The sequence below is a fragment of the Vigna unguiculata genome, chromosome 2, assembly GCF_004118075.2.
Source record: "Vigna unguiculata cultivar IT97K-499-35 chromosome 2, ASM411807v1, whole genome shotgun sequence".
Taxonomy (NCBI): Eukaryota; Viridiplantae; Streptophyta; class Magnoliopsida; order Fabales; family Fabaceae; genus Vigna; species Vigna unguiculata.
Window position 1 is genome coordinate 30,040,479 of NC_040280.1, and position 25,118 is coordinate 30,065,596.

Below are 25,118 nucleotides of genomic sequence, written 5' to 3' on the forward strand. Positions count from 1 at the left end.
ATTAATAATGATTATTAATTGTGATCCTTCCATTCTGAAATCTAGGAAAGAAAAACATTAATCTCTTGTGTCTTATCAAAATCCATTTATTTTCCAAATGTCAGTTGTTGTTGATTTGTTGGGAGTCAGAAAGTTTGGAAATGAAAATGGAGAAACAGAAGTCAAAAAGAATAGGACATAAGAGACAAAGTGTGAGATCTGAGATTTGCATTTACATTTGAAAAAGAAAACATGGTTTGGGAGTTAATGAAAGTTGTATCCACATTGATAGTGGCATAGTCTGCGGATTAAGAGACACCTGTGTAGCACATATAGATTAATGGGTAACTAATTCTTCCTTCTACATCTTATTTCATTCCAAGAATATTAGTTTATTATTTCATTGTTGGTTGAAAAGCATAAGTATTTCATTTTCCTCATTCTTTATTTCTTTTTATGCTTGAACAATGGCCAGAGTCATGGTAATACTTTATGATAATGCTAATTAGATTAGCTCGTTTATTCACTTAATAAAAAACCTTATGTTAATAAGCAACTGATCTCACAATTCATGTCCCATCTTCATTCTCCATTACTCACTCTTTTTTTTATATGTACAAAATAAAATAAATGTTTTAAATTGTGCAACATCTCATCTCTATTTTTAATTTTTACCAACAACTCTTCCAATGGTTTTTATGAAGTTCTATTTCAATGCGAGTCGTTATTTTCGTATTTAAAAGTTTTTAAATAAATCAAAATGTTTTTTTCTCAAATTATTATAAATTTATTTCAAATTTATATTTCAAACTTGAAGGAAACTTCTAAAAATAAAATTACTTTGTATTTTTTAAGATAAAATCAGTCGTTTAATACTTCTGTTTAATTGACAAACAGCAAAATGCGAGCTTTTAATATAATAGAAGAAAAGACCAAAAAAAATAATTAAAAATAGAGCAAAGGAACAGATGATGCTAATTAGTGAAGAGAACGAAGATAACTGGGCCTTTTCGTATACAGTGAAATTACAATTTTTTTTTTTTTAAATTCAGCAAAAGATTTAGCCATTTCCTACGACGGACCGTGCTCTGTCATATCAATTTTTCTTCTTTTTTTTTTGTTAATCAAGTTTTTTCTTCTGAATTATAACATGATTATAATTTTAGTTTTTATCTATTTTGTTAAGTATTTGTCCTGATAAAATAGATGATTGAATCCTTAATATTGAAATGCGTTAACAGTTCTTATTACATGACAAAAAATATGCCATGTCAATCATTCATTTTCCGACACTAGTTCTTTTTAAAAGTAAAAATAAAAAATGTATAAAACTATATCTTTAATATATATATATATATATATATATATATATATATATAAAACTATAAAAATAAAAATAAGAATTCGTGTGGTTCTAAGACTTCTATAATTAAAATAAAAAATATATAAAACTATATCTTTAAAAATTATTTTTTACATAATATATTAGAAACCGTACTTAGAACACGATTTTATTACTTTTAAAATCGTGTTTAATAAAACTTTACCTATTCAGGTAATATTTTAAAAATCTGTCTATTAATAATTTTGTTAAAAAATCACACTACTTTTGTAAAAAAAAAATAAAATCCCATGATCAACCCACATGAACTGTGAAAACTTCAATCTCAAACTGGCTAAAACCGTTAGTTTAACACTGTAATACCAAAATGATAAAAATTCAGAAAAAAAAAATAAAAAGTAACAAAAAAATATATATTGTGAGAATACTGGATAGTAGTCACCAGATCATTGCAATTGCACCACCAGAGGGAGAAAAAAAATATTCTAGCCATTTCCACCAGTTGTTTATGCAACACCAGAGAGAGAAAAAAAACTTCAATTACCATTTCCCTGCCCAACCATCAAGACAAATCCTACCACGAACTTAAACTCAAACTCCAATTTCGCGTTAATGCTTTGTACTCGTTACTGCGCGTGTCGTGATAAATCGAGTAGAACATGAATTCAAGGGAACAAATAGGTCCTCAGTCTGTCAGGCACAGACTCCAGAATGCAGGGCTTATTTCGTTAACGCCATGTAGTTCCTATACAATATTTCCCTTATTACAGTGTAATACAATTTTCTTGTGCACCTTATAGTCATCTCAATGCAACATATTCTGGAAAATCGATTCAAAAAATGAACAAAAGTCATCCAAAAAATTTATCAGGTTCAGGTAGATTATCAGCTACCTTTTGATTTGGCAACTTCAGTTTATGGTACTAATTGAGGAGAATTGAACCATTCCCATCTCGAAAAGGAATTAACCAAGAAACATAATCTCAAAACCGTTGGGTAGTTCCATCATGGTAACAGTTTTCGCGAACTTGTTTAATATAAAAAGTCCTGCTCACCAGTACAGCATGTTTAGCAGCTCAACAATTTCTGCTTTTACACCTACTTTTCTACTTCCACTAAAAAAAACGTTAAAAGAAAAACAAGGTACGCAATTAACGCATCTAGAAATTTTTCGACCAATAAAAAGATAAATAGTCCACTGAAAATTATTTCTTCAGTAGCATTAAATACACCACAGTACTATCTACAGCTAATCGTGTATATATATCTGATAGCAAAATTTTAAAAGTAACTTCTAGAGCTCGCAAATGTTAAAAGCAATTATGTTCAGCCAAACATGCAACTTGGATCAATTCTTATTGCGCTTATCTCAGCTCAACAGTCCAATTCATCTCATCCGCCGAAAGACCCATCTGTAATCTGGTTAGGACTGTATAAAGTTGCTGTGAAACCACGCCAATACCATCCCCATATGATACCCTGCAGAATTTAAAATTAAAAAAAAATGTGAACCACTTATTCAAACTGGCTTTATAAGCAAAATGATTGGAAGAGTTACACGAAAAACTCGGTTGACAGGGTTTATTTTTTCGTGACAATATTAAAAGTCTTTGATTTGGTCTCATATATGTTAATGTATAAAGTGCAAATTGTCTTTCGCAATTACTGCAATGTACCTCTTGCCAAGATAAGTAATACTGCCAACAGGTGACACAACCACAGCTGTTCCCGTGCAGAAGACCTCGTCAGCATCTAGCAATTCATCCACTGATACGAATCGCTCCTCAACCTGCACACGTATCAGATGAACCGTGGGAAATTAAGAAAAAGAAATGTGACTAATGGCATTAGAAACAGTAAAGAGCAGTGTAGTCTAAAGTCTAAATAAAAACTGTAACCTCTACCCAGTTATTTTCCAGGTGACATTAAAGAACACTTGGCAGGAATCAATTATTAAAAAACAAAATAAACAGGTAATAAGTCAAGTAAAAAATATTTAGGTTGTCAATGCCTAAACAAATGGATAATGAGCACTGTGGTTACTATATATAATAAGAGCAAGAGAGATACTTAGAATTGTATAAACTACAACGGGATAAACTTATCACAGTATGAAATAACGGGAAAATGTGAAAGCGTATAGAATAAAAGAATATAATGGAATCGTAAAAAGAATTATGTCAAAAGTGTCCGTCCGCAACAGAAGATATTTATCTTCTGAGGGTTGTTGTAAAATTGCAAAAGTAGAGAAAAATTCTGATACATTTTTTTCATTAAAAAGGAAAAACATGACTGAATGCAAGATAAGTGTTGTGGAAAGCTTGGAAAATGAAACTAGTTCACTTGGCTCATCTTATTATTATACAACATTTATGACGGGATAACTACTAAAGTGAGAACTCTAGAAGACGAGGGTAAGGACTAATTTGTAAGGATGGGCCTACGCCAAAGTTTAGTAACAAATCCCTAGTTTAATCTAGTCTTGGATACAATGTACTAGTAGGGACACAAGATTGTTCCTAAATGTATGCATTTTGCATATGGTATAGTTTTGATCGAAGAATCAAGGGAAGAGCTTAACGCTAAACTAGCTTTGGAGACAGATATCAGAATCAACAGATTATCCCTTGAACTGGGTTGAGACAAACTATATGGATGGCAACTTTAGCAAAAACACAAGAGGATAGCTTGGACATAAAATTGGGAGAAGTCATATTACATGTTTCAAGGTTTATGGACATAGCATCTGTATTACAAAGTGGAGGAAAAAATAATGAAGATGTCACATACAGGATACAAGTTGAGGAGTAGTTTAAATAGAGGAAGACATGGAAGATTTTGTTAGGAATCCAAGTGTGAGTCTAAGACCCACATTGACCAGAAATGAGAAAGTAGAGCACTATATAAGAATAAAGACCCATAAACCCATTGCCTTAAGGTTTTGGGTTGAGAGTGGTGTCAGTGCTTTATATGGTTTGGCTCAGGTCTCATTGGTGTTGTATCTCCCCAGTGATACCTCCTCCTTAAAAACCTGAGAAGTGGTATCAGAGCCGATGGTTAATACAGGCTCAGGCGAGTGCAGTACCAGTATTTAAGAAGAACGACGGTACAGAAAAGGACAGAAAAGGAGTACTTGTGGTTGGGCGGCTTCCGCTGGAGGGGGAGTGTACCAATGTGGTTGAAGGGACTCACCCTTGAGGGGGAGATGGTTAGAAATCCAAGTGTAAGTCTAAGTCCCACATTGACCAGAAATGAGAAAGTAGAGCACTATATAAGAATAAAGACCCAAAAACCCATTGTCTTAAGATTTTTTAGCCTTAAGGTTTTTGGTTGAGAGTGATGTCAGTGTCTTATGTGGTTGAGCTCAGGTCTCATTGGTGTTGTATCTCCCCAGTGATACCCTCTCCTTTATAAACCTGACAAGTGGTATCAGAGTCGATGGTTAATACCGACTCAGACGAGTGCAGTATGGTCCTAGTATCAAAAGTCTTCCTGACAGTGTTGGTCAGGTAAAGCGTGTCCCATTAAGAAGAACGGCGGTACAGAAAAGGGCAGAAAATTAGTACTCGTGGTTGGGCAGCTTCCGCTGGAAGGGGAGTGTACCAATGTGGTTGAAGGGACTCACCCTTGAGGGGGAGATTGTTAGGAATCCAAGTGTGAGTCTAAGTCCCACATTGACCAGAATTGAGAAAGTACAGCACCATATAAGGATCAAGGCCCATAAACCCATCGCCTTAAGGTTTTGGGTTGAGAGTGGTGTCAATGCCTTATGTGGTTAGGCTCAGGTCTCATTGGTGTTTGTATCTCCCTAGTGAAACCCCCTCTATGTAAACCTAACAAGTAGTATCAGAGCCGATGGTTAAAACCGGCTCAGACGAGTGTAGTATGGTCCTAGTATCAAAAGTCTTCCTGGCAAGGGTCCCAGGTAAGGGTTCCAGGTAAGCGTGTCCCGTTAAGAAGAACGGCGGTACAGAAAAGGGCAGAAAAGGAGTACTCATGGTTGGGCACCTTCCGCTGGAGGGGGAGTGTACCAATGTGGTTGAAGGGACTCACCCTTGAGGGGGAGATTGTTAGGAATACAAGTGTGAGTCTAAGTCTCACATTGACCAGAAATGAGGAAGTAGAGCACTACATAAGAATAAAGACCCATAAACCAATTGCCTTAAGGTTTTGGGTTGAGAGTGGTGTCAATATCTTATATGGTTGGGCTCAGGTCTCATTGGTGTTATATCTCCCCAGTGATACCCCTCCTTATAAACCTAACAAGTGGTATCAGAGCCGATGGTTAATACCGGCTCAGACGAGTGCAGTACCAGTATGGTCCTAGTATCGAAAGTCTTCCTGACAGTGTGGGTCAGGCAAGCGTGTCCCGTTAAGAAAAACGACGGTACAGAAAAGGACAGAAAAGGAGTACTCGTGGTTGGGCAGCTTCCGCTGGAGGAGGAGTGTACCAATGTGGTTGAAGGGACTCACCCTTGAGGGGGAGATTGTTAGGAATCCAAGTGTGAGTCTAAGTCCCACATTGACCAGAAATGAGAAAGTAGAGCACTATATAAGAATAAAGACCCATAAACTCATTGCCTTAAGGTTTTGGGTTGAGAGTGGTGTTAATATCTTATATGGTTGGGCTCAGGTCTCATTGGTGTTGTATCTCCCCAGTGATACCCCTCCTTATAAACCTAACAAGTGGTATCAGAGCCGATGGTTAATACCGGCTCAGACGAGTGCAGTACCAGTATGGTCCTAGTATCGAAAGTCTTCCTGACAGTGTGGGTCAGGCAAGCGTGTCCCGTTAAGAAGAATGACAGTACAGAAAAGGAGTACTCGTGATTGGGAAGCTTCCGCTGGAGGGGGAGTGTACCAATGTGGTTGAAGGGACTCACCCTTGAGGGGGAGATTGTTAGGAATCCAAGTGTGAGTCTAAGTCCCACATTGACCAGAAATGAGAAAATAGAGCACTATATAAGAATCACGACCCATAAACCCATTGCTTTAAGGTTTTGGATTGAGAGTGGTGTCAGTGCCTGTGCCTTATGTGGTTGGACTCAGGTCTCATTGGTGTTGTATCTCCCCAGTGATACCCCTCTTTAATCCTAACAGATTCTGATTGCAAAGTAACTACCAAGCTGAAGGGAAATTTTATCTTATTGTTATTTTTCTTCTATACTTTATGGAAGAATGTGTTGATCATTAAATGAACAGAAGAAAAAAGTGAGAACAGAAACAGTAAATACGTTAAGATGGATGTGTAATCGTAAAGTAAAGGACATTATACGGGATGATTGAAGACATCAAGATATTGGTGTAACATCTATCGTGGAATATATGTCAAAACTGGTTAAAGTGATCGGACACCTACAAAGGAAAGAAGGCGGCCAATAATAAAAGTACTGATGAAAATAGTAGATGGTATGTTTTTTTAGTATATAAAGAGGAATAGAAGGGAAAGCAAGGATATAAAAGAAATTACTAAGGATATAAAAGAAATTACTGAAGGAGACTAATGGTGAATAATAACCCTGATAATTCGGTTTTTAACTGAGATCAATGACATCTTATGATCTATATAGCCAATCTCACTTAGTGGGATAGCGTTGTTTAGTAGTAATTCAGAAATATAGCTCACTGAGATATCAAATATCACAATTGTAAGATATTAAGCAGATAGTATTCATCAACCCTCTCCTTAACTTGGAAATTTAGAATACCTGGAACCCTTGGCTTCGAGCAACATCAATAATACTTTTGCGAGTAATGCCAGGTAGGATTGTCCCTTTAATAGCGGGAGTGGAAATAACGTTACCCTGAAAGGACACAGGAATAATGGAAGCTAGACATGTGAGTTCAAATGAAAATAATAGTGCTTGAAAACAACGCAATAAAGCCTGAACCATAAAATACACAAAAGAACATTAAGGAAGTTTACACAAAAATTCATGTTCAAGAAAACTAGTGAAAAGACCAAATTGAAAATTTTATAGTCATCCAGACAATATTTAAATGAACCTAACAATTTTGTTCAGACTAGCGTAAAAAGATTCCTTTATTAAAGCTACCACGAAAATATAGAATTTTTTCGATAGTGGACTCCAAATAATACTTTTGACCTTGTAGCAGACATGATTTATACAACTTAAAATTACAAGTCATGGTGAAATTCTCGTTTCAAAAAGGAGACAAGCAAAACGCAAATTCATAGAAGAGATGATTTCAGTTGTTTAAAGTTTGCAATTTGCAAAGGCACCGACGACTAGTTGGAGCAAGCATCATGGATCAAGAGACTACCATTACTGAAAATTTTTGCTAGTATACCTAGAAGATACTTCAAATCAGTTGATGGGGCTCTGTCAAGAAATTGATGGAAACTTTGCACGTAAACTTAAATGATTGGTAATTCTGACCACTACAAGATATTCATCTTACTATCCCAACATGTACATGCCCGGGGAAATTATTCATGCATTTGTGACACAAGAGATGTGGCAATTAGAAAATAATTCAGTGCATGAAAATGTAACAGCTATGCATAGCAACAATGACAGATATATGTGTGTAAACATGATCTTGATTTCAAACTGGGTGATTAACTACAATACCTTCACAACAAAAATGTTGCAGGAAGAAACCTCCTCCAGATATCTTTTGTGCACACAGTCAAGGTATAAAACATCAGAGTAGCCTTTAGCTTTTGCTTCAGACTGTGCCTTCAGAACCTACAAGGAATATTTGCACATGTTCACTTAGAGAAAGTTAGGGATTTAAAGAGAGAGTAGTACAGTATGCCGGTGGCAAGAAATGACATCTAAGAAACCAAACAAATAACTTTAGCATCTGAAATTGCTCTATACAGGATAGTTCTGTTAATAAATATGGAAATTGCAAGAGGAAGAAATCGAAGGCAGAAAAAAAAACCCTCAATTATTTCCTATGTGGTAAGTACAAGAATGTAAATATAAATATAAAATATCAATTAAAATATGGGAAAAGAGAAAAATCTAACGTTCAAAATAGTTTGATGATTTAAAAATTTAAGTCTATTAAAATAAAAGAGAAGCTAAATCCCTATGTGTGGTAGAGCACATAGAGTTATACATTTATAAACAGGATAATACAATGAGATGGGCTAAACCCGTTAAATCTAGCATTCCCACTTAAGTTAGTGCATATATATATATAGTATATACCATGTTTGTTACAAATATAATCAATTTTATGTCCCTATAATGGGTTAAGACCTCAGCTACAAATTTTGGAATTGACACAGGCGAAATAGATGAAAGACAAGTATATAGTGATGGATATACCGAGGACAATAACTCATTGAAGTCATGGAGAAGAGCATTAACTTTATCCAAACATTCAATCTTTGTACCATCAAGTCAAGACGTCTAGGTCTCATGGAGAAGAGCATTGACAAACACCATAAAAACATTCAGTATCATTGGTTTGTGACAGTTTGGCCTATTCCCAAACACTTGAACAGGTTTCATAAGCAGGAAATATATGTTTTAGTGATGAAGGAATAGTACACTTGAGTATAATACATAATTGAACATCAATTTTCAATCAAGGAGAAAGCTCCTTTTCAGCAATAGTAGCCACATTCTTATGATGATGAACAACATAACCTAACTCTTAAGCCAAAGTCTAATTTTGATGCCTAGGTATCATAACTAATTCCATCTAATTTGTCAATGGAGAGAAGCACATTGACGTAATTGGTATTGATGGATGGATCAGACATAAGAGCAACAGAAGAGGCTATAGAAAATTGTAAAGAGTTAATAATTCCTAATAGAGAGAAACAACCATAAAAGATGTGAAAAAGTTACAACGAACTCCAATCGTGATGAAAGTTAAATTTTTAGGAAAGAGGATGGAGAGACAAGTCTAACGATAGTGGTTGCCATCAGAAAGGATGTCGGATGCACCATCACGCATGGCGACGCCAACGAGGACTGGGACGGGGTGTAGCTGGCCAGGACGATCACAACCATGGTGACGCCGTCCAAACGGTGTCGGCAATGGGAGGATCAGACTAGGTGGTGGTAGTACATTGGTGACGAAAAACAATGGCGGAAAAGAAAAAGCCTAAGAACAAAGTCAGAAATTAAAAGAGGAACAATTTCTAAAAAAAAATTAGCACGGGTGAAAAGTGTGTTAACCGGGAGGCAAAGATTAAACATAGCTCTAGATACCATGTTAAAATAAAAAATAGAGGCACAGCCTGAATCCCTAATGTATGTAGACCACATAAGGTTACGCATTTATAAATAGGAAAAGGCAAAATAATGACCAAAACCTGTTATATCGAACAAAATCAGATAGAGAGAACATGTAGGAACAAGTGACAGTGGACAACACATAAGAAAGAAGAAAGGGATGCAATCTGGCTTACCGCAGCATAATTTCCAATGGTCTTCACACCTCCGGTGCCACCGGGAGTTGCGCGATGTAATTCATTTTCCACAATCAAATTAATTGGGGCTAAACCTTCCTGTGGTGAAATTGATATTTTATTAATTTTGGGAGGTAATAAAAGATGCGAAAAAGAAACAAGCATTACAATGATATGTTGAAAATAATAATTATTAAGAAAATGTGATACTGCACTAATAGAAGTTGTAGAAGTAGAAAATAAATCCTACTAAGAAAATAGGTGGTAACAATCTGGACCCATAATAGAACACTGTTGCAAATTTTTCTTCATCTTTTCATACTAAAAATTCAACCCATTCAATCATATCAGAAAAATCTAATAAAATTTAAATTTCTATTGATGTTGCATCTCAATTCTCATAATATCCAGCTCTCAGACTACAAGTTATATTGGAATAAATCGTTCAAATTTCTCTTAGCCATGGGGATTTGGATCAAAATTTGTTATATCCCAAAGAAGATAATGAAATTGGAAAACTTATAAAACAATAAATAAAGACGCTGTCTTTCAATGAAACAAATTAGATACCAAACCTTAAAGTAGTTCCCAACAGGTGAAACGTATATTAGAAAGGTGTACTCTGGAGAAGGTGCAAGACCAAGTACAGGTCCACTTCCCATTAGCAATGGTCTAATGTACAATGAACCTTTACCTGGAGGGGGAACCTGAAACCAAAGTTCATCTAATCAATCGAGGTCATTACAAAATCTACAATGTCTAAGGCGATGACATGAGTCCATAACACCCGTACCCAACGTTTGTTTGCTAAAACAGTATCCTTTACAGCTTCCACAAACTGCTCCACAGTAGGCGACGGCATGCACATCCGCTCTGCCCCTATCTGCATCCGCAGACCATTTTCTTCCGGACGGAATAGGAGTATATTCCCATCTTCTTTCCGATACGCTTTCAAACCCTCAAACAATCCCTATGTTGAAGCAGGGAAACAAATACTCCATCAAACAAGCACATCAGGTAAATTGAATACAAAATGCTAAGAATACCGATGCAACTAATTGGATTTCAATTTTAGAACATTGCACTGTAGCACCAAACACATTTCACTTAAATTCAAATACAAAGTAAGCATTGTTTTCAGGTCAAAAGCAATTCAACAAAATGAAGTCGGAAGTTGAATATGTAATGCCTCAAATAAAATATAAGCCAACCTGGCCGTAGTTTAGAATTCCGGCGGAGGGGTTTAATTCAATGTTACCAAAACGCTGGAGTTGACCTTTGGAGAAGGTTCCACCTCGAGCGCATTTCATGATATACATATAATCCGTGGGTTGAAGGCCAAACCCAAGGTTGTCCCAATCTATATCAGCTAAGTCACATGTTTCCCTGCTCAGTTCCAATACTATTCCGATTAATCAACGGAAGCCTTAAAATGAAAAAAAAAATAATAATGAAAAGGAGAAGAAAGTACCTGTAGGAATCAGAGAGAGTGGCGGAAGGCTTGAGAGGAGAAGGAGCTTCGAGAAGATTGAACGAAGTGAGAGGAAAGTGATTTTGACTAAGCTGCAGATTAAGCGAAAATGAATTAGGGAAGATAACAGAATGTAGTAAGAGAATAGGAAAATAGAAAAGGGAAAAAACCTTGAGAGATAGAGAGTGAGAAGAAGGGAAGAGGAAGGGCGATTGGTGAGAAGGAAAATGTCGAGAGGGACAGATCGGGTATGTTAGTCGAATGCGTGCGGAGACGGCGCTGCTCTCCATTTTTTCTCCTTCCTCAAACAACGACGACAATGGGAGGGTTTGTGAAGCACGTGGGTTATACTATGTGATTCTGAATCTCTCTTCTTTTTTACTTTTGTAGTCATCAATAATAATTTAATAAATACTATAATTAGTAATGTGAATGAAATCAATGGATTCAAAAGCATCGGGGCGAATCAATACTCACTGTTATGGATGGGATGCGATAGTCTACACTGTTCTAAGTTCACTCTTACCCCTCCAACCTTCATTTTGAATTAAAAGCTATTTTAAGTTTGACAACAATTTTTTGAACCGTGCAGAGTCAAACTGCGTCGGCTGCAGTGTGCATTTGAGTGCAGTGGATCCCTACATTTTTTATTTTATCACTTTGGAAGAAAGTGGAAGTAAAAAATAGCTTACGTGTGTTGTTTGGATCATCCTACATTCTTATGCTTATCTAAACTCCACTATTCTATTTTCTTATCTAATAAATCCACTGCTGTCGGCTAGTTGTCTATGAAAGTATGAATCGACTATATATAAATAAACTATAAACTTATATGTGTCAGTGAGATTGTTATGTTTAAATTAAACTTATTATTTGATATATAAACCATATCTACAATTTATATATTTTAAAGTTTTTGTTACGTAATATATCCTCAATCATTATTAATTGACATATTTTTCACGAGCAATAAAATTTATTTATTTTATTTTCAAATAAGGTTATTTTATACATTAATTATATATTCTAAAATGTCAGTTAAGGACATCAAAGTAAGTTAATCCGACTCATACAAATTGAAAAAAAAGTGAGTTTCACTCAGCTCACTTGTTGGTGAGTTATAAATTTTGTAATGAGACTCGACTGACCACAAGTTAATAATTTAGTAAGTTGACTTACTTACTAATTATATATCTTTTATAATTTATATTATATATTTATTGCATTGAAATGAAAGTGGATATCCGATTTATTTTCTTATAATAGTACAATATCATTGAATAACATCCTAGTATTTAAAAAGTCAAATTATAAATCTACATAATTATAATTACTAAATAATTATAAGAAAAAACTTACAAAAAAAATTATAAGAAAAAAAAAAGTGTTGGTGGTGGGTTACGAGTCAACTCGTCTTGACCCGGTTTAACCTGTAGAGTAAGTGAATCAAGTTGATTCAGTTCATCCCACATTTAAAAAATTGAAAATTTTTTAACCTAACCTGATTCAAACCCATGATAAACCAGATTGGCTCATAGGTCAAAATTCATTTTAACATATAAATCAGTTCCTATCATGTGAGAAATTATTAAAAAAAAAACAAAATACAAAAAGAACCACATTAAACTCATGATAAAAAGTACACTTTATGATCAAACTATACTTATTACAAAAAATTTAAATGGAATTAAAACATTAAATCACTTATACTATTCACATTCAAATTTATTTACAATTATTTTCAAATTTTAAATTTATTTGTTTTAAATTGTTATAAAATTGTTTAAAATTATTTTAAAATTTTATATTTGAATTTATATAATTGTTATTTTTAAATTAACTCGAACGTTTGTATATAAATTATTAAATTTTACAAATTTTAAAAATAGAAAATTATTTAAAATATAAATTCAAATAAAAATCAATATTAAAGTATGGTGTAATAAAATATCAATACAGATAAAGTTTAATGTAAAATATAAATTTTAAAAGAGTTTAAAAAGTTCATAAATACATTTATTTTGTGAAATGGAATTGATAAACAAGTTTAGCATATTTGTTAGTTGAAATTAATTTTGAATTAATTTTATTAATATTACTTTCCAACTTTAAAATACTTTTAAACAAAGTTCAATGTAAAATATAAATTTAAATAATTTAATATTGTTAAAAATATTTAATATAAATATAAATTCTAATAAAATTATTTATATACCATTTACGTAAAATTTAAATTTGGTTTCAACATGAAAAGAGATGAAATTGTTCAATTTTTAGAAAAGTTGAGGTTAAATTTAAAAAAATAAAAAAATATAGGGACTAAAGATTGAGGAGTGTTTGACGTGACAATGACACGTGACACGATGTCAGTTTGACACATAGGAAAAAATATTTTTATTTTTAAATTAAATAAAATTATTATGAATGACATATGACATCTCTTTAATGCAATATTAACAAAAATAAAAACTTGATTACATCAAACTTTTCAAAATAAAAACCAAATTTAGAGACATAAAAAAAAGAACTAAATTTACTTTTTTCAACAAAAAATGGAAATCAAAGAAATAATTTAACCTTTATTGTTCATTGATCAATCATAAGAGCACTAACACTTAATAGACAAATTATACTTCATAAATGAATATAAATATCAGATAATTAATATGGAATTAAGCAAACCATTAATAAAGGTTAAATTTTCCACTATAGGAGCACATAAAAATGTTATTATTTTTATATAATTTACGAAATTCCCTTAACTATTATTTAAAAATTCAGTTTTCAAAAAATTAAACAAAATATAATTTAATTTTTAGGTTACTAATAAAGTTAATTAACTACTTTTTTTAGTTTAGTTTTTTTAACACCTCTGGTACACAAACTTCGATCTAGCTCCAAAGCTTGAGTTTCAATAATGTTCCTTGTCTCATTTGTGATAAAGAAAAAACACTCGTATAACAAAAAACAAAACTCAAAACAAACTTTAAACATAAAAAATAAAAATAAAAAGGTTGGCAAGCCAGGGTGAGCTGGCCTGCCAATTGGACGGGTTAGATAGGGCGGGCTACAGTGAGTTGGTGGGTTGAAAATTCCAACTCGATCCACCCTTTTCCTGGCGGGCTGGCGGATTTGACCCACTTTAACATCTCTATTTAGATAGCAATATGACACATGATCTTTACTAATTTAACATTCGGGTAACTTGAAAATTTTGTGAACCATATGAATCTACAGTAAACATTCGCTTAAGTTCACATTCATTAAGTCCGTATCCGATCTAAATTTGCATTTGAAAGAAAAATTTCTGGATCAATAATTTTGTAATTTTATTTTTAAAAAACACATGTAAAGTAATTATATTATGTTACATTTTGTTATATATATATATATATATATATATATATATAGAGAGAGAGAGAGAGAAGATAGAGAGAGGGAAAATATATGAATAAAATAAAATAATAAGTTTTTTCGGTATTATATATTTTTTATCTATCATATATCTTATATCTCTCATATTTTTATAATTTTTATAAATTCTAAACACTCATAATATTTCATACTGTAATTATATGATCATAATATTCTATATTATAATATGACTCTTAAAATTTTATAAGTTCGCATATTAAGTCTACATCAAATTCTGAAGATCAAAATGTAGACTTAAGTGTATTTGTTAAATAAAAAAAGATTTCATGTTTGTTGAATTTGGCTGAGCTTGTTGAAATTATTAATACTAATTATAAAGAGAGACGTGTTTAAATAAAAAAAAAATTGTTGTTATAAAAAGGAAAACTGAGTTCACACAGAACACAATTTATAAATTATTTTATTTATCTTAATAGCAAGTTTTTTTACGAACTTTGAATGCGCCATTTATTAACTAAATTTCATTATAAATTACAAAAACAAAAGTTTATAATGCTGAAGTAATTTATAAAGTGAACAAAAACGTGACAATTCATTGTGATTTTTTAAACGATAAATATTTTAAACATTTTTTCAAGTTGAGATTCTTAATAAATACATGAAAAAAGTATAGGTTTTCTTATTTAATAAATTTCAGCATCAAAATCCTTAATTAGATATATGATAATATAATAATATTTTTCCTGCGGTGCTCTGCCCACCGTAGGCACCAATTATTAACTTATACAAAGAAAGAAAATAAATCACTTGACAATTGGGAAGTCTTTGGTCTAGAGTTTGAACAAGGTGGCAAAATGGGCTTAGTCCAACGGGCCAATTTATGTTGAAAGGGAAGAATTGAGTTGAAGATTTCAACCTATCAGTTCGTTCTGATCCGTCCAGTCCGTTAATTTGATGGGTCAAAGTACGAGACAATCTGTCCTACCCTGTTTTAAAAAAAACAAAATAAAATAAAATAATTAAAAAGAATAATTTTTTATATTATATTTTTAAAATGTGTAAATATATCATAGTATTATAATTTAAATTATTAACACCTACAAATTAAGTTTCAATTATTAGTTACAATTGAATAATTGAATATATAAATTTAATAATTATTTTAATTATCCAATTAAAAACATTAACTAATCAATTAAAAATTTTAAAAATATTTTATTTGATTAAATATGCCTTTAATAATAATTTATATGTATTAAAAAATAAATTAAAAAACTAAAAAAATAAAAATAAAAATTGATGGGCCAACTTGACCCAACCCGTTAACCTGTCCTATACGGGATGAATTGTGATTATTGATCCGTTTCTGTTCGATGGACCAATCTGGCTCAATTTATTTTTGACGGATCACATACAAACCAGACCAAAATAGGTCAAACTGATTCGTCTTGCCACCCCGATCTGAACTGGGTTTTTCCCGTCGCCTTCTATGTCATTTCTATATCTCAAATGTTGCTTCATGAGGCCATAACAAAATAATGTCTCAAACTAAAGTCCTATGTTATATTGTTTCCCCTTTCTGTTTTATTGACCTGTTTCAGCTACAATAGATGAATAAATTATTTTTCACGAAATAAAAAATATAGAATAAAATAGGTTTTAATTCCTCCATCAAAATATAAGTTTCACAAAAAAATAAAAATAGAACTTCCCTCCGTTTAAATCCCTATTCACCTCCTCTGAAATCCTTCAACTTGATCACATTTTCAATAGAGTTTTAAATTAAATGCACCCAAAATAAAGAGTTATTGAGCTTCCCCTTCACCGCATCTTCATAACAGTGTGTCACTGAATTGAGATTGAAAATAGTTGAATGTGATGGGCACGGGTCTGGTCCCAAATAATGAAGATTTATCTTGTCTCTTATATATCATCATCTCCATCCATCTGAGTCTGACCCACTTTGTTGCACAATGCACGAAGAAAATGGAGTCATTAATTAATATTTTGTGGGGGCACGCTACACGGGTAATCATCTTTTGGATTCTTTCAAGCAAAAACACCACAAAAATTGGACCTCAATAAATTAAGAAAAATATGTTATAAAAGATTCTTATATAACCTTAAAATAAAGTTTAAGTTATCAATAATCTTTTTCTTCAAATCTCAGTCTTCAGGATGGTATACACTCCTTTAAATTCAAACTAGCTTTTATTTTTATTCGTACGACTCTTTATTACGGGTGGCAAAATAGCTTACTCCAACTCCTTCCATTTATGGTTTGCAAAAAATAGTTGGGTCAGTCCGTCATTAGGAATAGGTTGAACAATTTAACCGGTTCTGTCTCTTAGAATGGACTGGTCTGTCATTTTTTTTAATTTTTTATAAATTTGTTGTTTAAAAATTATATATAAAAATTTGTTTATATAATATAAAAATTTATTTATTTTTAATTTTAAACATACAAAAAATGAATTGACAATCTAGGACAAACTGACTTGTCTTTGACCCATCAGTTTGACAGGTTAGACGAATCGAACCATAATAAATTAGTGGGTTAAAAATTTAAACCCGACCTTCTATTAATGGCAGACTGATTGATCATCCAATCTGATCTGCTTTGATATGTTTATGATTTATTAACCATCTAATGATTTAAATAATGTAATAGTTATTTTTGTACATTATGATTCATTCCATGTCTCATAAACTTTAAATGAAAAATATATGTTGATGTGATATTTATTAATAAGATTTCAAGTTTAATAAATTTATAAATTATTCGAGAGTTATTGTTCTTAGATTATATATTTTTTAAATAATTATATTTAATTAACAAATTAATTCATTTAGATACACTAACAAATTCAGCAAGTAGTCACAGAAATAAGAGTATATAAATTTCAAAATTATAGGTTTCGATTTTTCTTTGACTTTAATGCCTCTACAACTTAATTTTTTTGTGTGACTCAATTCCTATTTTAAATTTGATTTCTCTATTCATTAATTTTTCTTCAATTTAATCAAAATTTTCCCTTTATTACGTAATATACACAACTAAAATAAACATATAAATATTTATTTTATTATAATTTTTTTAATTGGTAGTAATTTTTTATATTAGACTGATATAATCTGATGTAAATTTTCACTTTTAGGACAAGTTTAGTATAGTATGTTGTGTTAAGTGTTTCTTATATGATTTAAATTTATGTGTCCTATAAAACCGTTAGACGTAAAATAAATTTTAAAAATAAAAAATAACATGTGAAAAATATTATTTGTGTCAGTGTAAATACTATTTTTGCGAAAGTAAAAATATGTTGTACTTCTTCAAATAAATGTTTGCACATTTCAAGAAATTATGACATTTGTTCTTGATGAGGACATGTTTGAAAATTATATTTAGTGTGATCATTGATTATTTCAAAAAAAATATATAGTGATATATTAATCAATGATCCACATTAAATCACGTTAGAAAATAAATGATCAGAGTCAAAATATAGAAGTTATAATATTATTGTCCATTGTATACCACATACCTTTTTGATTAATAAGTCAGACTTACCGGTAAGACCGAATAGTATATTCTTAGATTGATTCCCACGATAGATTGACAAGATCGACCGATGCACGTTTTGGTCGATCTCCCAAACCGATTAACAAAATCAACTAATACATCCTTGAATCGATTTCTCAAACTGAATGACCAACCCAACCAATACACCTTTAAACGAATCTATCAAATCTACCTACAATATCAACCAATTATAAAATAAAGGTTAAATTATCACATTAGTCAATAATAACCACAAATCAAACAACTAATGTGGATTAAGGTATAATTGGACTGCCAAGAAAGTAAAAGTTCATAACAATCGTTAGAAATCAAGAGGTGTCAGTCACAAAACTTAATACCTTTTACATTTAGACTAAAACTAACTGAGGCATCCGAATACTTTTAACATGTACACCATGTACACCCCCATCGGATTGGACGAATAAAGCACTGTTCTGAAAGTTTAAAGAAACTTAAAGTGTCGAAGTGAAGGACCGGCTCTGCAGAAACGTATATTATTGTATACACAAGTAATTATTGTGACTTTTGCATTGTGCAGTGGATAATCAGTTGTATAAGATGATAGAAGGGCATTATATTATTATAAAGGTTTCGTAAATGTTGATAATGCAGTGTGTTTGTGATGATGGAGCATGCATGCGTGTAAAATGTTGTTGATTTCCTGAAAGTTTGCTAACCAATGGAGGGACAAAAATATATATCCAATATCATGCACAGTTGTTGCAACTCTTATTAGGAGCGCCTATTATATGCACCCAATGGGTCCCTTCTGCCTTAACTTTCTGTCACAATATAACCGGCAAAACCATGCCAACTCTTTCTGCTCCTCATCTCCCCCATCTCTGTAACCATTTAATTACTCAAATCTTTTTCATTTCGTTGTGGTTTTCTCTCAAAGTGTTCCTCGGTGGGACCTGCCACAAAATTCTTTCCTTAATTCACTCTCTGCTCTTCTATCTTCATGCTAGTGGAGCTCTGACATGGCTGTCTCTCTGTGCTTTCACTACTTTAAACGCAACCATGATGGTTATGTTTTATGTGTGATACTTCGATGCTCTCTTCTCACCACTACAAATATCCAACTCCTGTCTTTTCACCCACACCCTGCACCAATTACTTCACATTCTTTCAATTTAATCAATCATTCCTGTTTCAAATTTTCAGTCTGTAACTCCATGTGTTGAATGTTCAGAGTAAATGTCGTCTTTACTCATTCTCCACCTCAGATTAATAAAGTTGTTTCCCTGTTGTATAAGAAAAAACACCGTATAATGTTTGTGTTTGTCGTGTGTATTTCTTGGAATATAGGAATCAAATCTTCTTAAATTTTGGTTTCTTTTTGACAGCATAATCAACCAGTTCGTGCATGGGCCCGTTACACAGTTGGAGTATTTCTGAAAATAACATTTTCACGTGGGATTAAGGTTCTCTGCAAAGACAAGCAGAAAAGGAGAAATGGAATATGTATATATGGAGATAAATCATAAATCCAATATATATACTTAACAAAGTATAAAATAGATAAAAAAGTTTAATCCTTTCGTTCAATCTTCACTTCTTTCCTTCTAATTAACAAACCATTCTTTAGGCTAAACCTGTGTTCATTACAATTACATGAACATTGATTACATTATTATTTTTTGTGTCTGTATTTTAATACTTATAATATAGAGGTCCAAAAGATATATGCTAGTTAGAAGGAACTCAGAGTTTCTCCTTTTGTTGTGCTTTTTCCCCGAATATTCTGAGTTCTACTTGCAGAGGCATAATCAGATAAACTTTTACCAAGTAGTTTGCAGATAAGGGGCAGTTATACATATGCTGCCACTTTTTATGTTGAGTAATATTCTGTATCCACTTTTTAAGGAGCTGTGAGAACATTTTGGTCAAGTCTATAGACAGCTAGCTATGTTACTTTACTAAATACATTCCTCTTTTTTTCATCAAAATATATACCTGCTTCTCTTTTATTTTAATTAAGAGAAGTTTAGAACAAATCTTACAAGAAAGCACAGGTGGGTTTAAAAATTTTTTATTATTAAGATTGTTTTGTAATTTAAAATTTAAAAAGTCTATAATGTCAGACTTAGAATATAACTAAAGAGTAAGAGTAATCCTTTATAAATGACACTTGATTATTTTATTATTAAAAGGTCGAATTATAAATTCAAAGATCAATTAATTTGATTTTATAAAAACTATCGTCTCTTTAGGAAACTATTTTATTTTCTTTCTATACATTCTTTATATCTCTGAATCATCTATTAATATTAGAAACCATTATAAGAGTCTTGACTTATAATATAACAATTCTACTTGATCATAGTTGTGCTAAGAGTAAGTTAATTTTTTTTTCTCTTTTTTTTTGAGTTATTTTTAGTTTTCTTACATGCATATGATGTTTTTCGTGGTTGCATGTGTTTTAAGAGAATTTAAGATGAATATCTATTGTTTGTGGCCATTAAAATATATTCGAATCATTGTAGAAAAAATATATATGAGAGTTAGAGCATTTCAAGCAAAGTATAGTGAGTAAGAAGTTGAATCCACTTAAAAAGAAGATTTATTTTTTTAGTAATATTTGTACGGAACATTCTTTTTCTATATACTTTGTTAAACGGAAATAGATTTTAAAAAATATTTAAAATGAATAAAAAAACTTAAAAACTATATATATTCTGTTTATTAGATTTATTTTTTGTTCTTGTTGATTCGAACGTTTTTGTGTTCGCAGGAGAGGAAAAACAGGAAGGATAAGAAAGTAGAGAGAGAGAGAGAATATTTTGTTAGGAATTAAATCTTGTTTTGAAATTCTTACTCTGTGTGGAAAGAAATAAAAAATGAAGGGATAGGAGAAGATGGTATGAAATATTGTAGGGGCTAAAACGTGTGGCCACTGCAGAGTGGACCCTGCACTGTAGTAAACCATTGTTTCCTTGAATAGGAGATTTGGTACGCATGCAAATGCTCACCTCAGACATAATGTTACTCTTGTCTTCCTCGTATAATGTTTGAATTTTGAAGTAAAAGTAAGTGAATAATATATAAAAGAAAAAAGAAAAGAAACAGGAGAAAGCAAGATGGTCGGTTTGGGAGAAAGAAAGGAACAAAGAAACATGAGCGAAACCTTATCTCAAATGCTGAATGCTCGCTCATCCATCTATCTTTCTATCTATCTATCACTCCCAACTCCCAACTTTGTACGCTCCACAATCATCTACTTCCCACGGAATCAAATGCCCATCATACCAAATCATTGGTGGACCCTCCTGTCTCTGCCCCGTACACACCCTTCCTCTTTCTTTCTTTTTTCCCCTTTTTCTTATCTATTTTTATTATATTACTCACACCACAACCACCACTGCGTTTCTTCGCTTTTATGTCACTTTCTTTCCCTCTCCAATCACATTCCTCCATTTTTCTTCACCCAACCAAACATCTTACAAAATACTCATATCGAATAACTTATTTTGGAGAATAATACCACACATATCCCATTATTTTTGCCTTTGTAAATTTATTTCTTCACTGTTTCAAAGTCAACTTCTATCTACTTCGTTTGGCTCTCAAATCAAATACCAAACCTGCGGTTACTCATCCACTTTTTTTTGGTATTCAGCCACTTCCTCACAAAACCTCTACACTTTTCTCTTCTAAAATATTATACCTATCAACGGATTGCTGCCCCGGAGTATCCATACCTTATTTTAGTTCCTTCTTTTTATCACAAAATAAAATCTAAACTAGTAATTTTTTATTTCACTGCTTTTCTTTCATATTTAGTTAATTTAGTTCATTCGATTCAAGTTTACTTAAGTTTATTTCATTTTATCTCTTCAATTTTTATCCCATCCAATTATGTTTTTACAATATCATTTATTTATTTATTTTATATTATCGTAAAGTGATAATTTTTTTTAATAATTCTAGATACTCGTTAAGTCAATTATGAGAGTGATGTTTTTTAATTAATATATATTTTAATTATATCTTTATGTTCTTTGATTAATAATCTCTTTATTAAAACACAATAAAGACATTGGATAAGGAAACAAAAGCTTTAAACACACTTAATAAGAATGAAAATTAAAGGTGAAACTTAAGTACTGAAATTCTAAAGTATACAATCAATTAAAATAGCAAGTTAACACTTATCTTGTTCCATGATTTGTTTCCAAACACAAGCATATCAAGCGAAAAAAAAGTTCGAAAAACAGAGTATACAATTACAGAAAATGAAAACAATTTTAGCATCATATTTTCCACCTTCATTGGAGGAGAAAGTCACCTTTTAAAGAACCATAATATATTAAAAAACAAACTTAATCGATCAAAATTAAATGAAATATGATAACATATTTATTGTTTAATTCTAAATAAAATATATCGTATTATTAAAATAAAATGAATAATTTAAATTAAAATAAAAATATAGTTAACAAGTTTGTCAATATTTGTTTTGTATTAAAATAAATAAAATTAAAAAAATAAATTAATAATTAAAATTAAATTAATTATTTTAAATTTTAAAATATTTTTTTACTAACATTTTTAATTTTTTTAATTTAATTTATTTTTTTAAAACTTTATTTTACATTTTCAAAAATATTTTTGTATTAAATTATTTTCAAATATATTAATGTCAACACAAATTTATTTTAACACATCAATCAAATATAAGATAAATTGTTTTCACACTTCCACTTACTTTACTTAAATTTCAAACAACTCACTTTCTTTTTATTTTTATTCTTTTTAACTACCCTCAATTGCCGTTTTAGGATATGAGAAAGCAGGGTGAAATAACTATTTTAATATTTTGTTTAGTATAGGTATAAAACTTTTTTTCTTTTTCATATTTGCTATCTTGTTATTAATATGACATACTATGATATAAAGATAGGATAAACCTACTTGTTCAATCTTATTACAACTAATATATTTTATCATTTTTCTCTTCATCATTATTATTATCATTGTTATCATTTCTAACACCATCATTTTTGTTTTCATCATCTAATATATATGTGTCGTCTATATCATTATAGTTATCAATATTGTAAGAACAACTACCATACCATGACTACTATTATCATCACCCCCATAATATATAGTGTCTCTGCTTCTTTCATCTTTATTGTCATTACTATTATCACAATTGTTAACATAATTATTGTAATTATTATCTCTATTATTAATAGTCATGAGAGTCTTGTTTTTGTTGCTAACATTAAAACTTTTATCTAATGAAGCTTCTTTCTTAAGCAAACAATAAAAGTTCTCGTGGCGCTGTACGTGGGCTGTAGAGCTTTCTTTATAAATTTTTACTTTATAATATTACCTGACGTCATAAATACCTAGCCATGACGTAATAAACTGAACAGTAAGTTCGTCCAACGAAAATTTCCGATTCAGCCTTAAAACCTTGTTTTTTGAAATTTGAAGGGTCGCGTTTTGTGCATTGAAATGAAAAAAAAAATAAAAATAAATAAAGGGTGTGTTTGCCGCTTTTTGACCTTGTTGTGATCGAAGAGGAGATTGGAATTAGATTCAGGTACCGAAAAGCAGAACAACTTGCATTCTTATTTTCAAAATAATCATTTGGCCCGTTCACTTTTTGTGTAACCATATGATGATGCATCCAATTAAAGTTAAACCAAAGATGCGTGGGTTTATTCCCATCCAACAATCCTGCTCAATTATAATTCATTATTTTTTTCAATCCCTGTTGGTTTAAAAAAGGACACCTCCAATACAAAATGAAATCCCCAATTAATAATTAAGCTTTAAAGATGATATTTTTTGCTGAGAGAATTGTAGTAGATTGAATGAGAACATTTTTATGACGTTCCACCACAGCATGATGAAAAGGGTAGAAGAGAAAAATTGTTTAATGATGCGTGGGTGTAAAAGGTGGTGGTAATTACGCCGTTATTTCGTGGTGAGTAAATTATATTAGGTTTATCATTAATTATGGGTGACCTAACTTCTGCTGAGCATCGCCGACAATGCATTATTGGAAGTGCTTATAGTACTAATAGAGAAAAAGTAGGTCCCAAACGCTTCACATCAACTTTCTAGTTAAGCAAAGATCCGGATTCTTGTTGATGAATCATATTCTGGCACCATTATAACTCTTTGAAACTCCATTTGTGTCTTATACCTACTTTTATCTCATTTTCTATTGGAAACAAACAAATAGTGCACATCCCTTTCTACTCTTCCACATTCATTATAAGCTAGAGGAAAAAGCCCCAACCATCGCCCTTCACATTCCTAATTCATTAAAAACTATACAAGATTGGTAAGCAAAGTGACATGGTACCCATCTCTAACTAGTTCAACAAGCCATCAAGTGGGAGACAGTTCATGTGCCTCTCTTATACTTTCTCACACATACATACATACATTTATATATTCTTTTTTATTTTGCCTTTTGCCTTGCAAGACAATCTTTGCATCACTGCCATTTATTTTAATCCCTCTGTGTGTAGTGTCAGAGTAACGTGGAAAATAAATTATGAAGAGCAAATAAATCATGAGAAAATGAATAAACATAGGAGAAAAAGAAATAAAAGGTGACTGGGACACGTGTAAAGCAGGACTGGAGGGGGGCAATAATTGGTACAATGTAAAGTGAAAGAAACTACTATATGATATGTATGTATATATAGATATATAGGTAAAGAAAGTGAGGTAACAGTAATGATAAAGGAATATATAGCTATATCTGGTACACTCGTTGGTGTTGATGGGCACAGTAAGAGATTGCAGGTATTTAAGAGAGAGAAGGATTTTCCATGTTTGTCTGTTATTATAATTATAAATAATTATAATGGACGTAACAGTGTTGGGGCTCAAATGGTCAACCTAAGCAAGAGATATACTACTCCAAGGGACTTTCATTATTTCCAATATATCAAGATTCCTTTCTCTACTCATTCCTCCCTTTGATTAACAATAATCATAG

The 25,118-nt window shown here is 31.6% G+C and overlaps 1 protein-coding gene across 1 annotated transcript; it reads right to left on the bottom strand.

Annotated features, from left to right (window-relative positions):
* Positions 1 to 2,328: 2,328 nt before the first annotated feature.
* On the bottom strand, positions 2,329 to 11,579 carry LOC114174185 (branched-chain amino acid aminotransferase 2, chloroplastic). Its single transcript, XM_028058974.1, has 10 exons — positions 11,361 to 11,579; positions 11,191 to 11,282; positions 10,931 to 11,105; positions 10,513 to 10,689; positions 10,295 to 10,426; positions 9,720 to 9,818; positions 7,918 to 8,034; positions 7,030 to 7,125; positions 2,998 to 3,110; positions 2,329 to 2,800 (listed from the first exon to the last, which is right to left on the bottom strand). The coding sequence occupies exons 1-10, from the start codon at positions 11,478 to 11,480 to the stop codon at positions 2,686 to 2,688; spliced, it is 1,236 nt and encodes a 411-aa protein (XP_027914775.1). The 5' UTR covers positions 11,481 to 11,579; the 3' UTR covers positions 2,329 to 2,685.
* Between the last annotated feature and the right edge of the window lie 13,539 nt (positions 11,580 to 25,118).

What these genes read in the sequence shown, in the direction of transcription:
- LOC114174185 (XM_028058974.1), bottom strand. Translation starts at nt 11,480, where the DNA reads ATGGAGAGCAGCGCCGTCTCCGCACGCATTCGACTAACATACCCGATC. An exon ending in CCATTGGAAATTATGCTGCG is followed by an intron (nt 8,035 to 9,719) that starts GTAAGCCAGATT and finishes TATTCCTTGTAG; the next exon opens with GTTCTGAAGGCACAGTCTGA. An exon ending in ATTACTTATCTTGGCAAGAG is followed by an intron (nt 2,801 to 2,997) that starts GTACATTGCAGT and finishes TAAATTCTGCAG; the next exon opens with GGTATCATATGGGGATGGTA.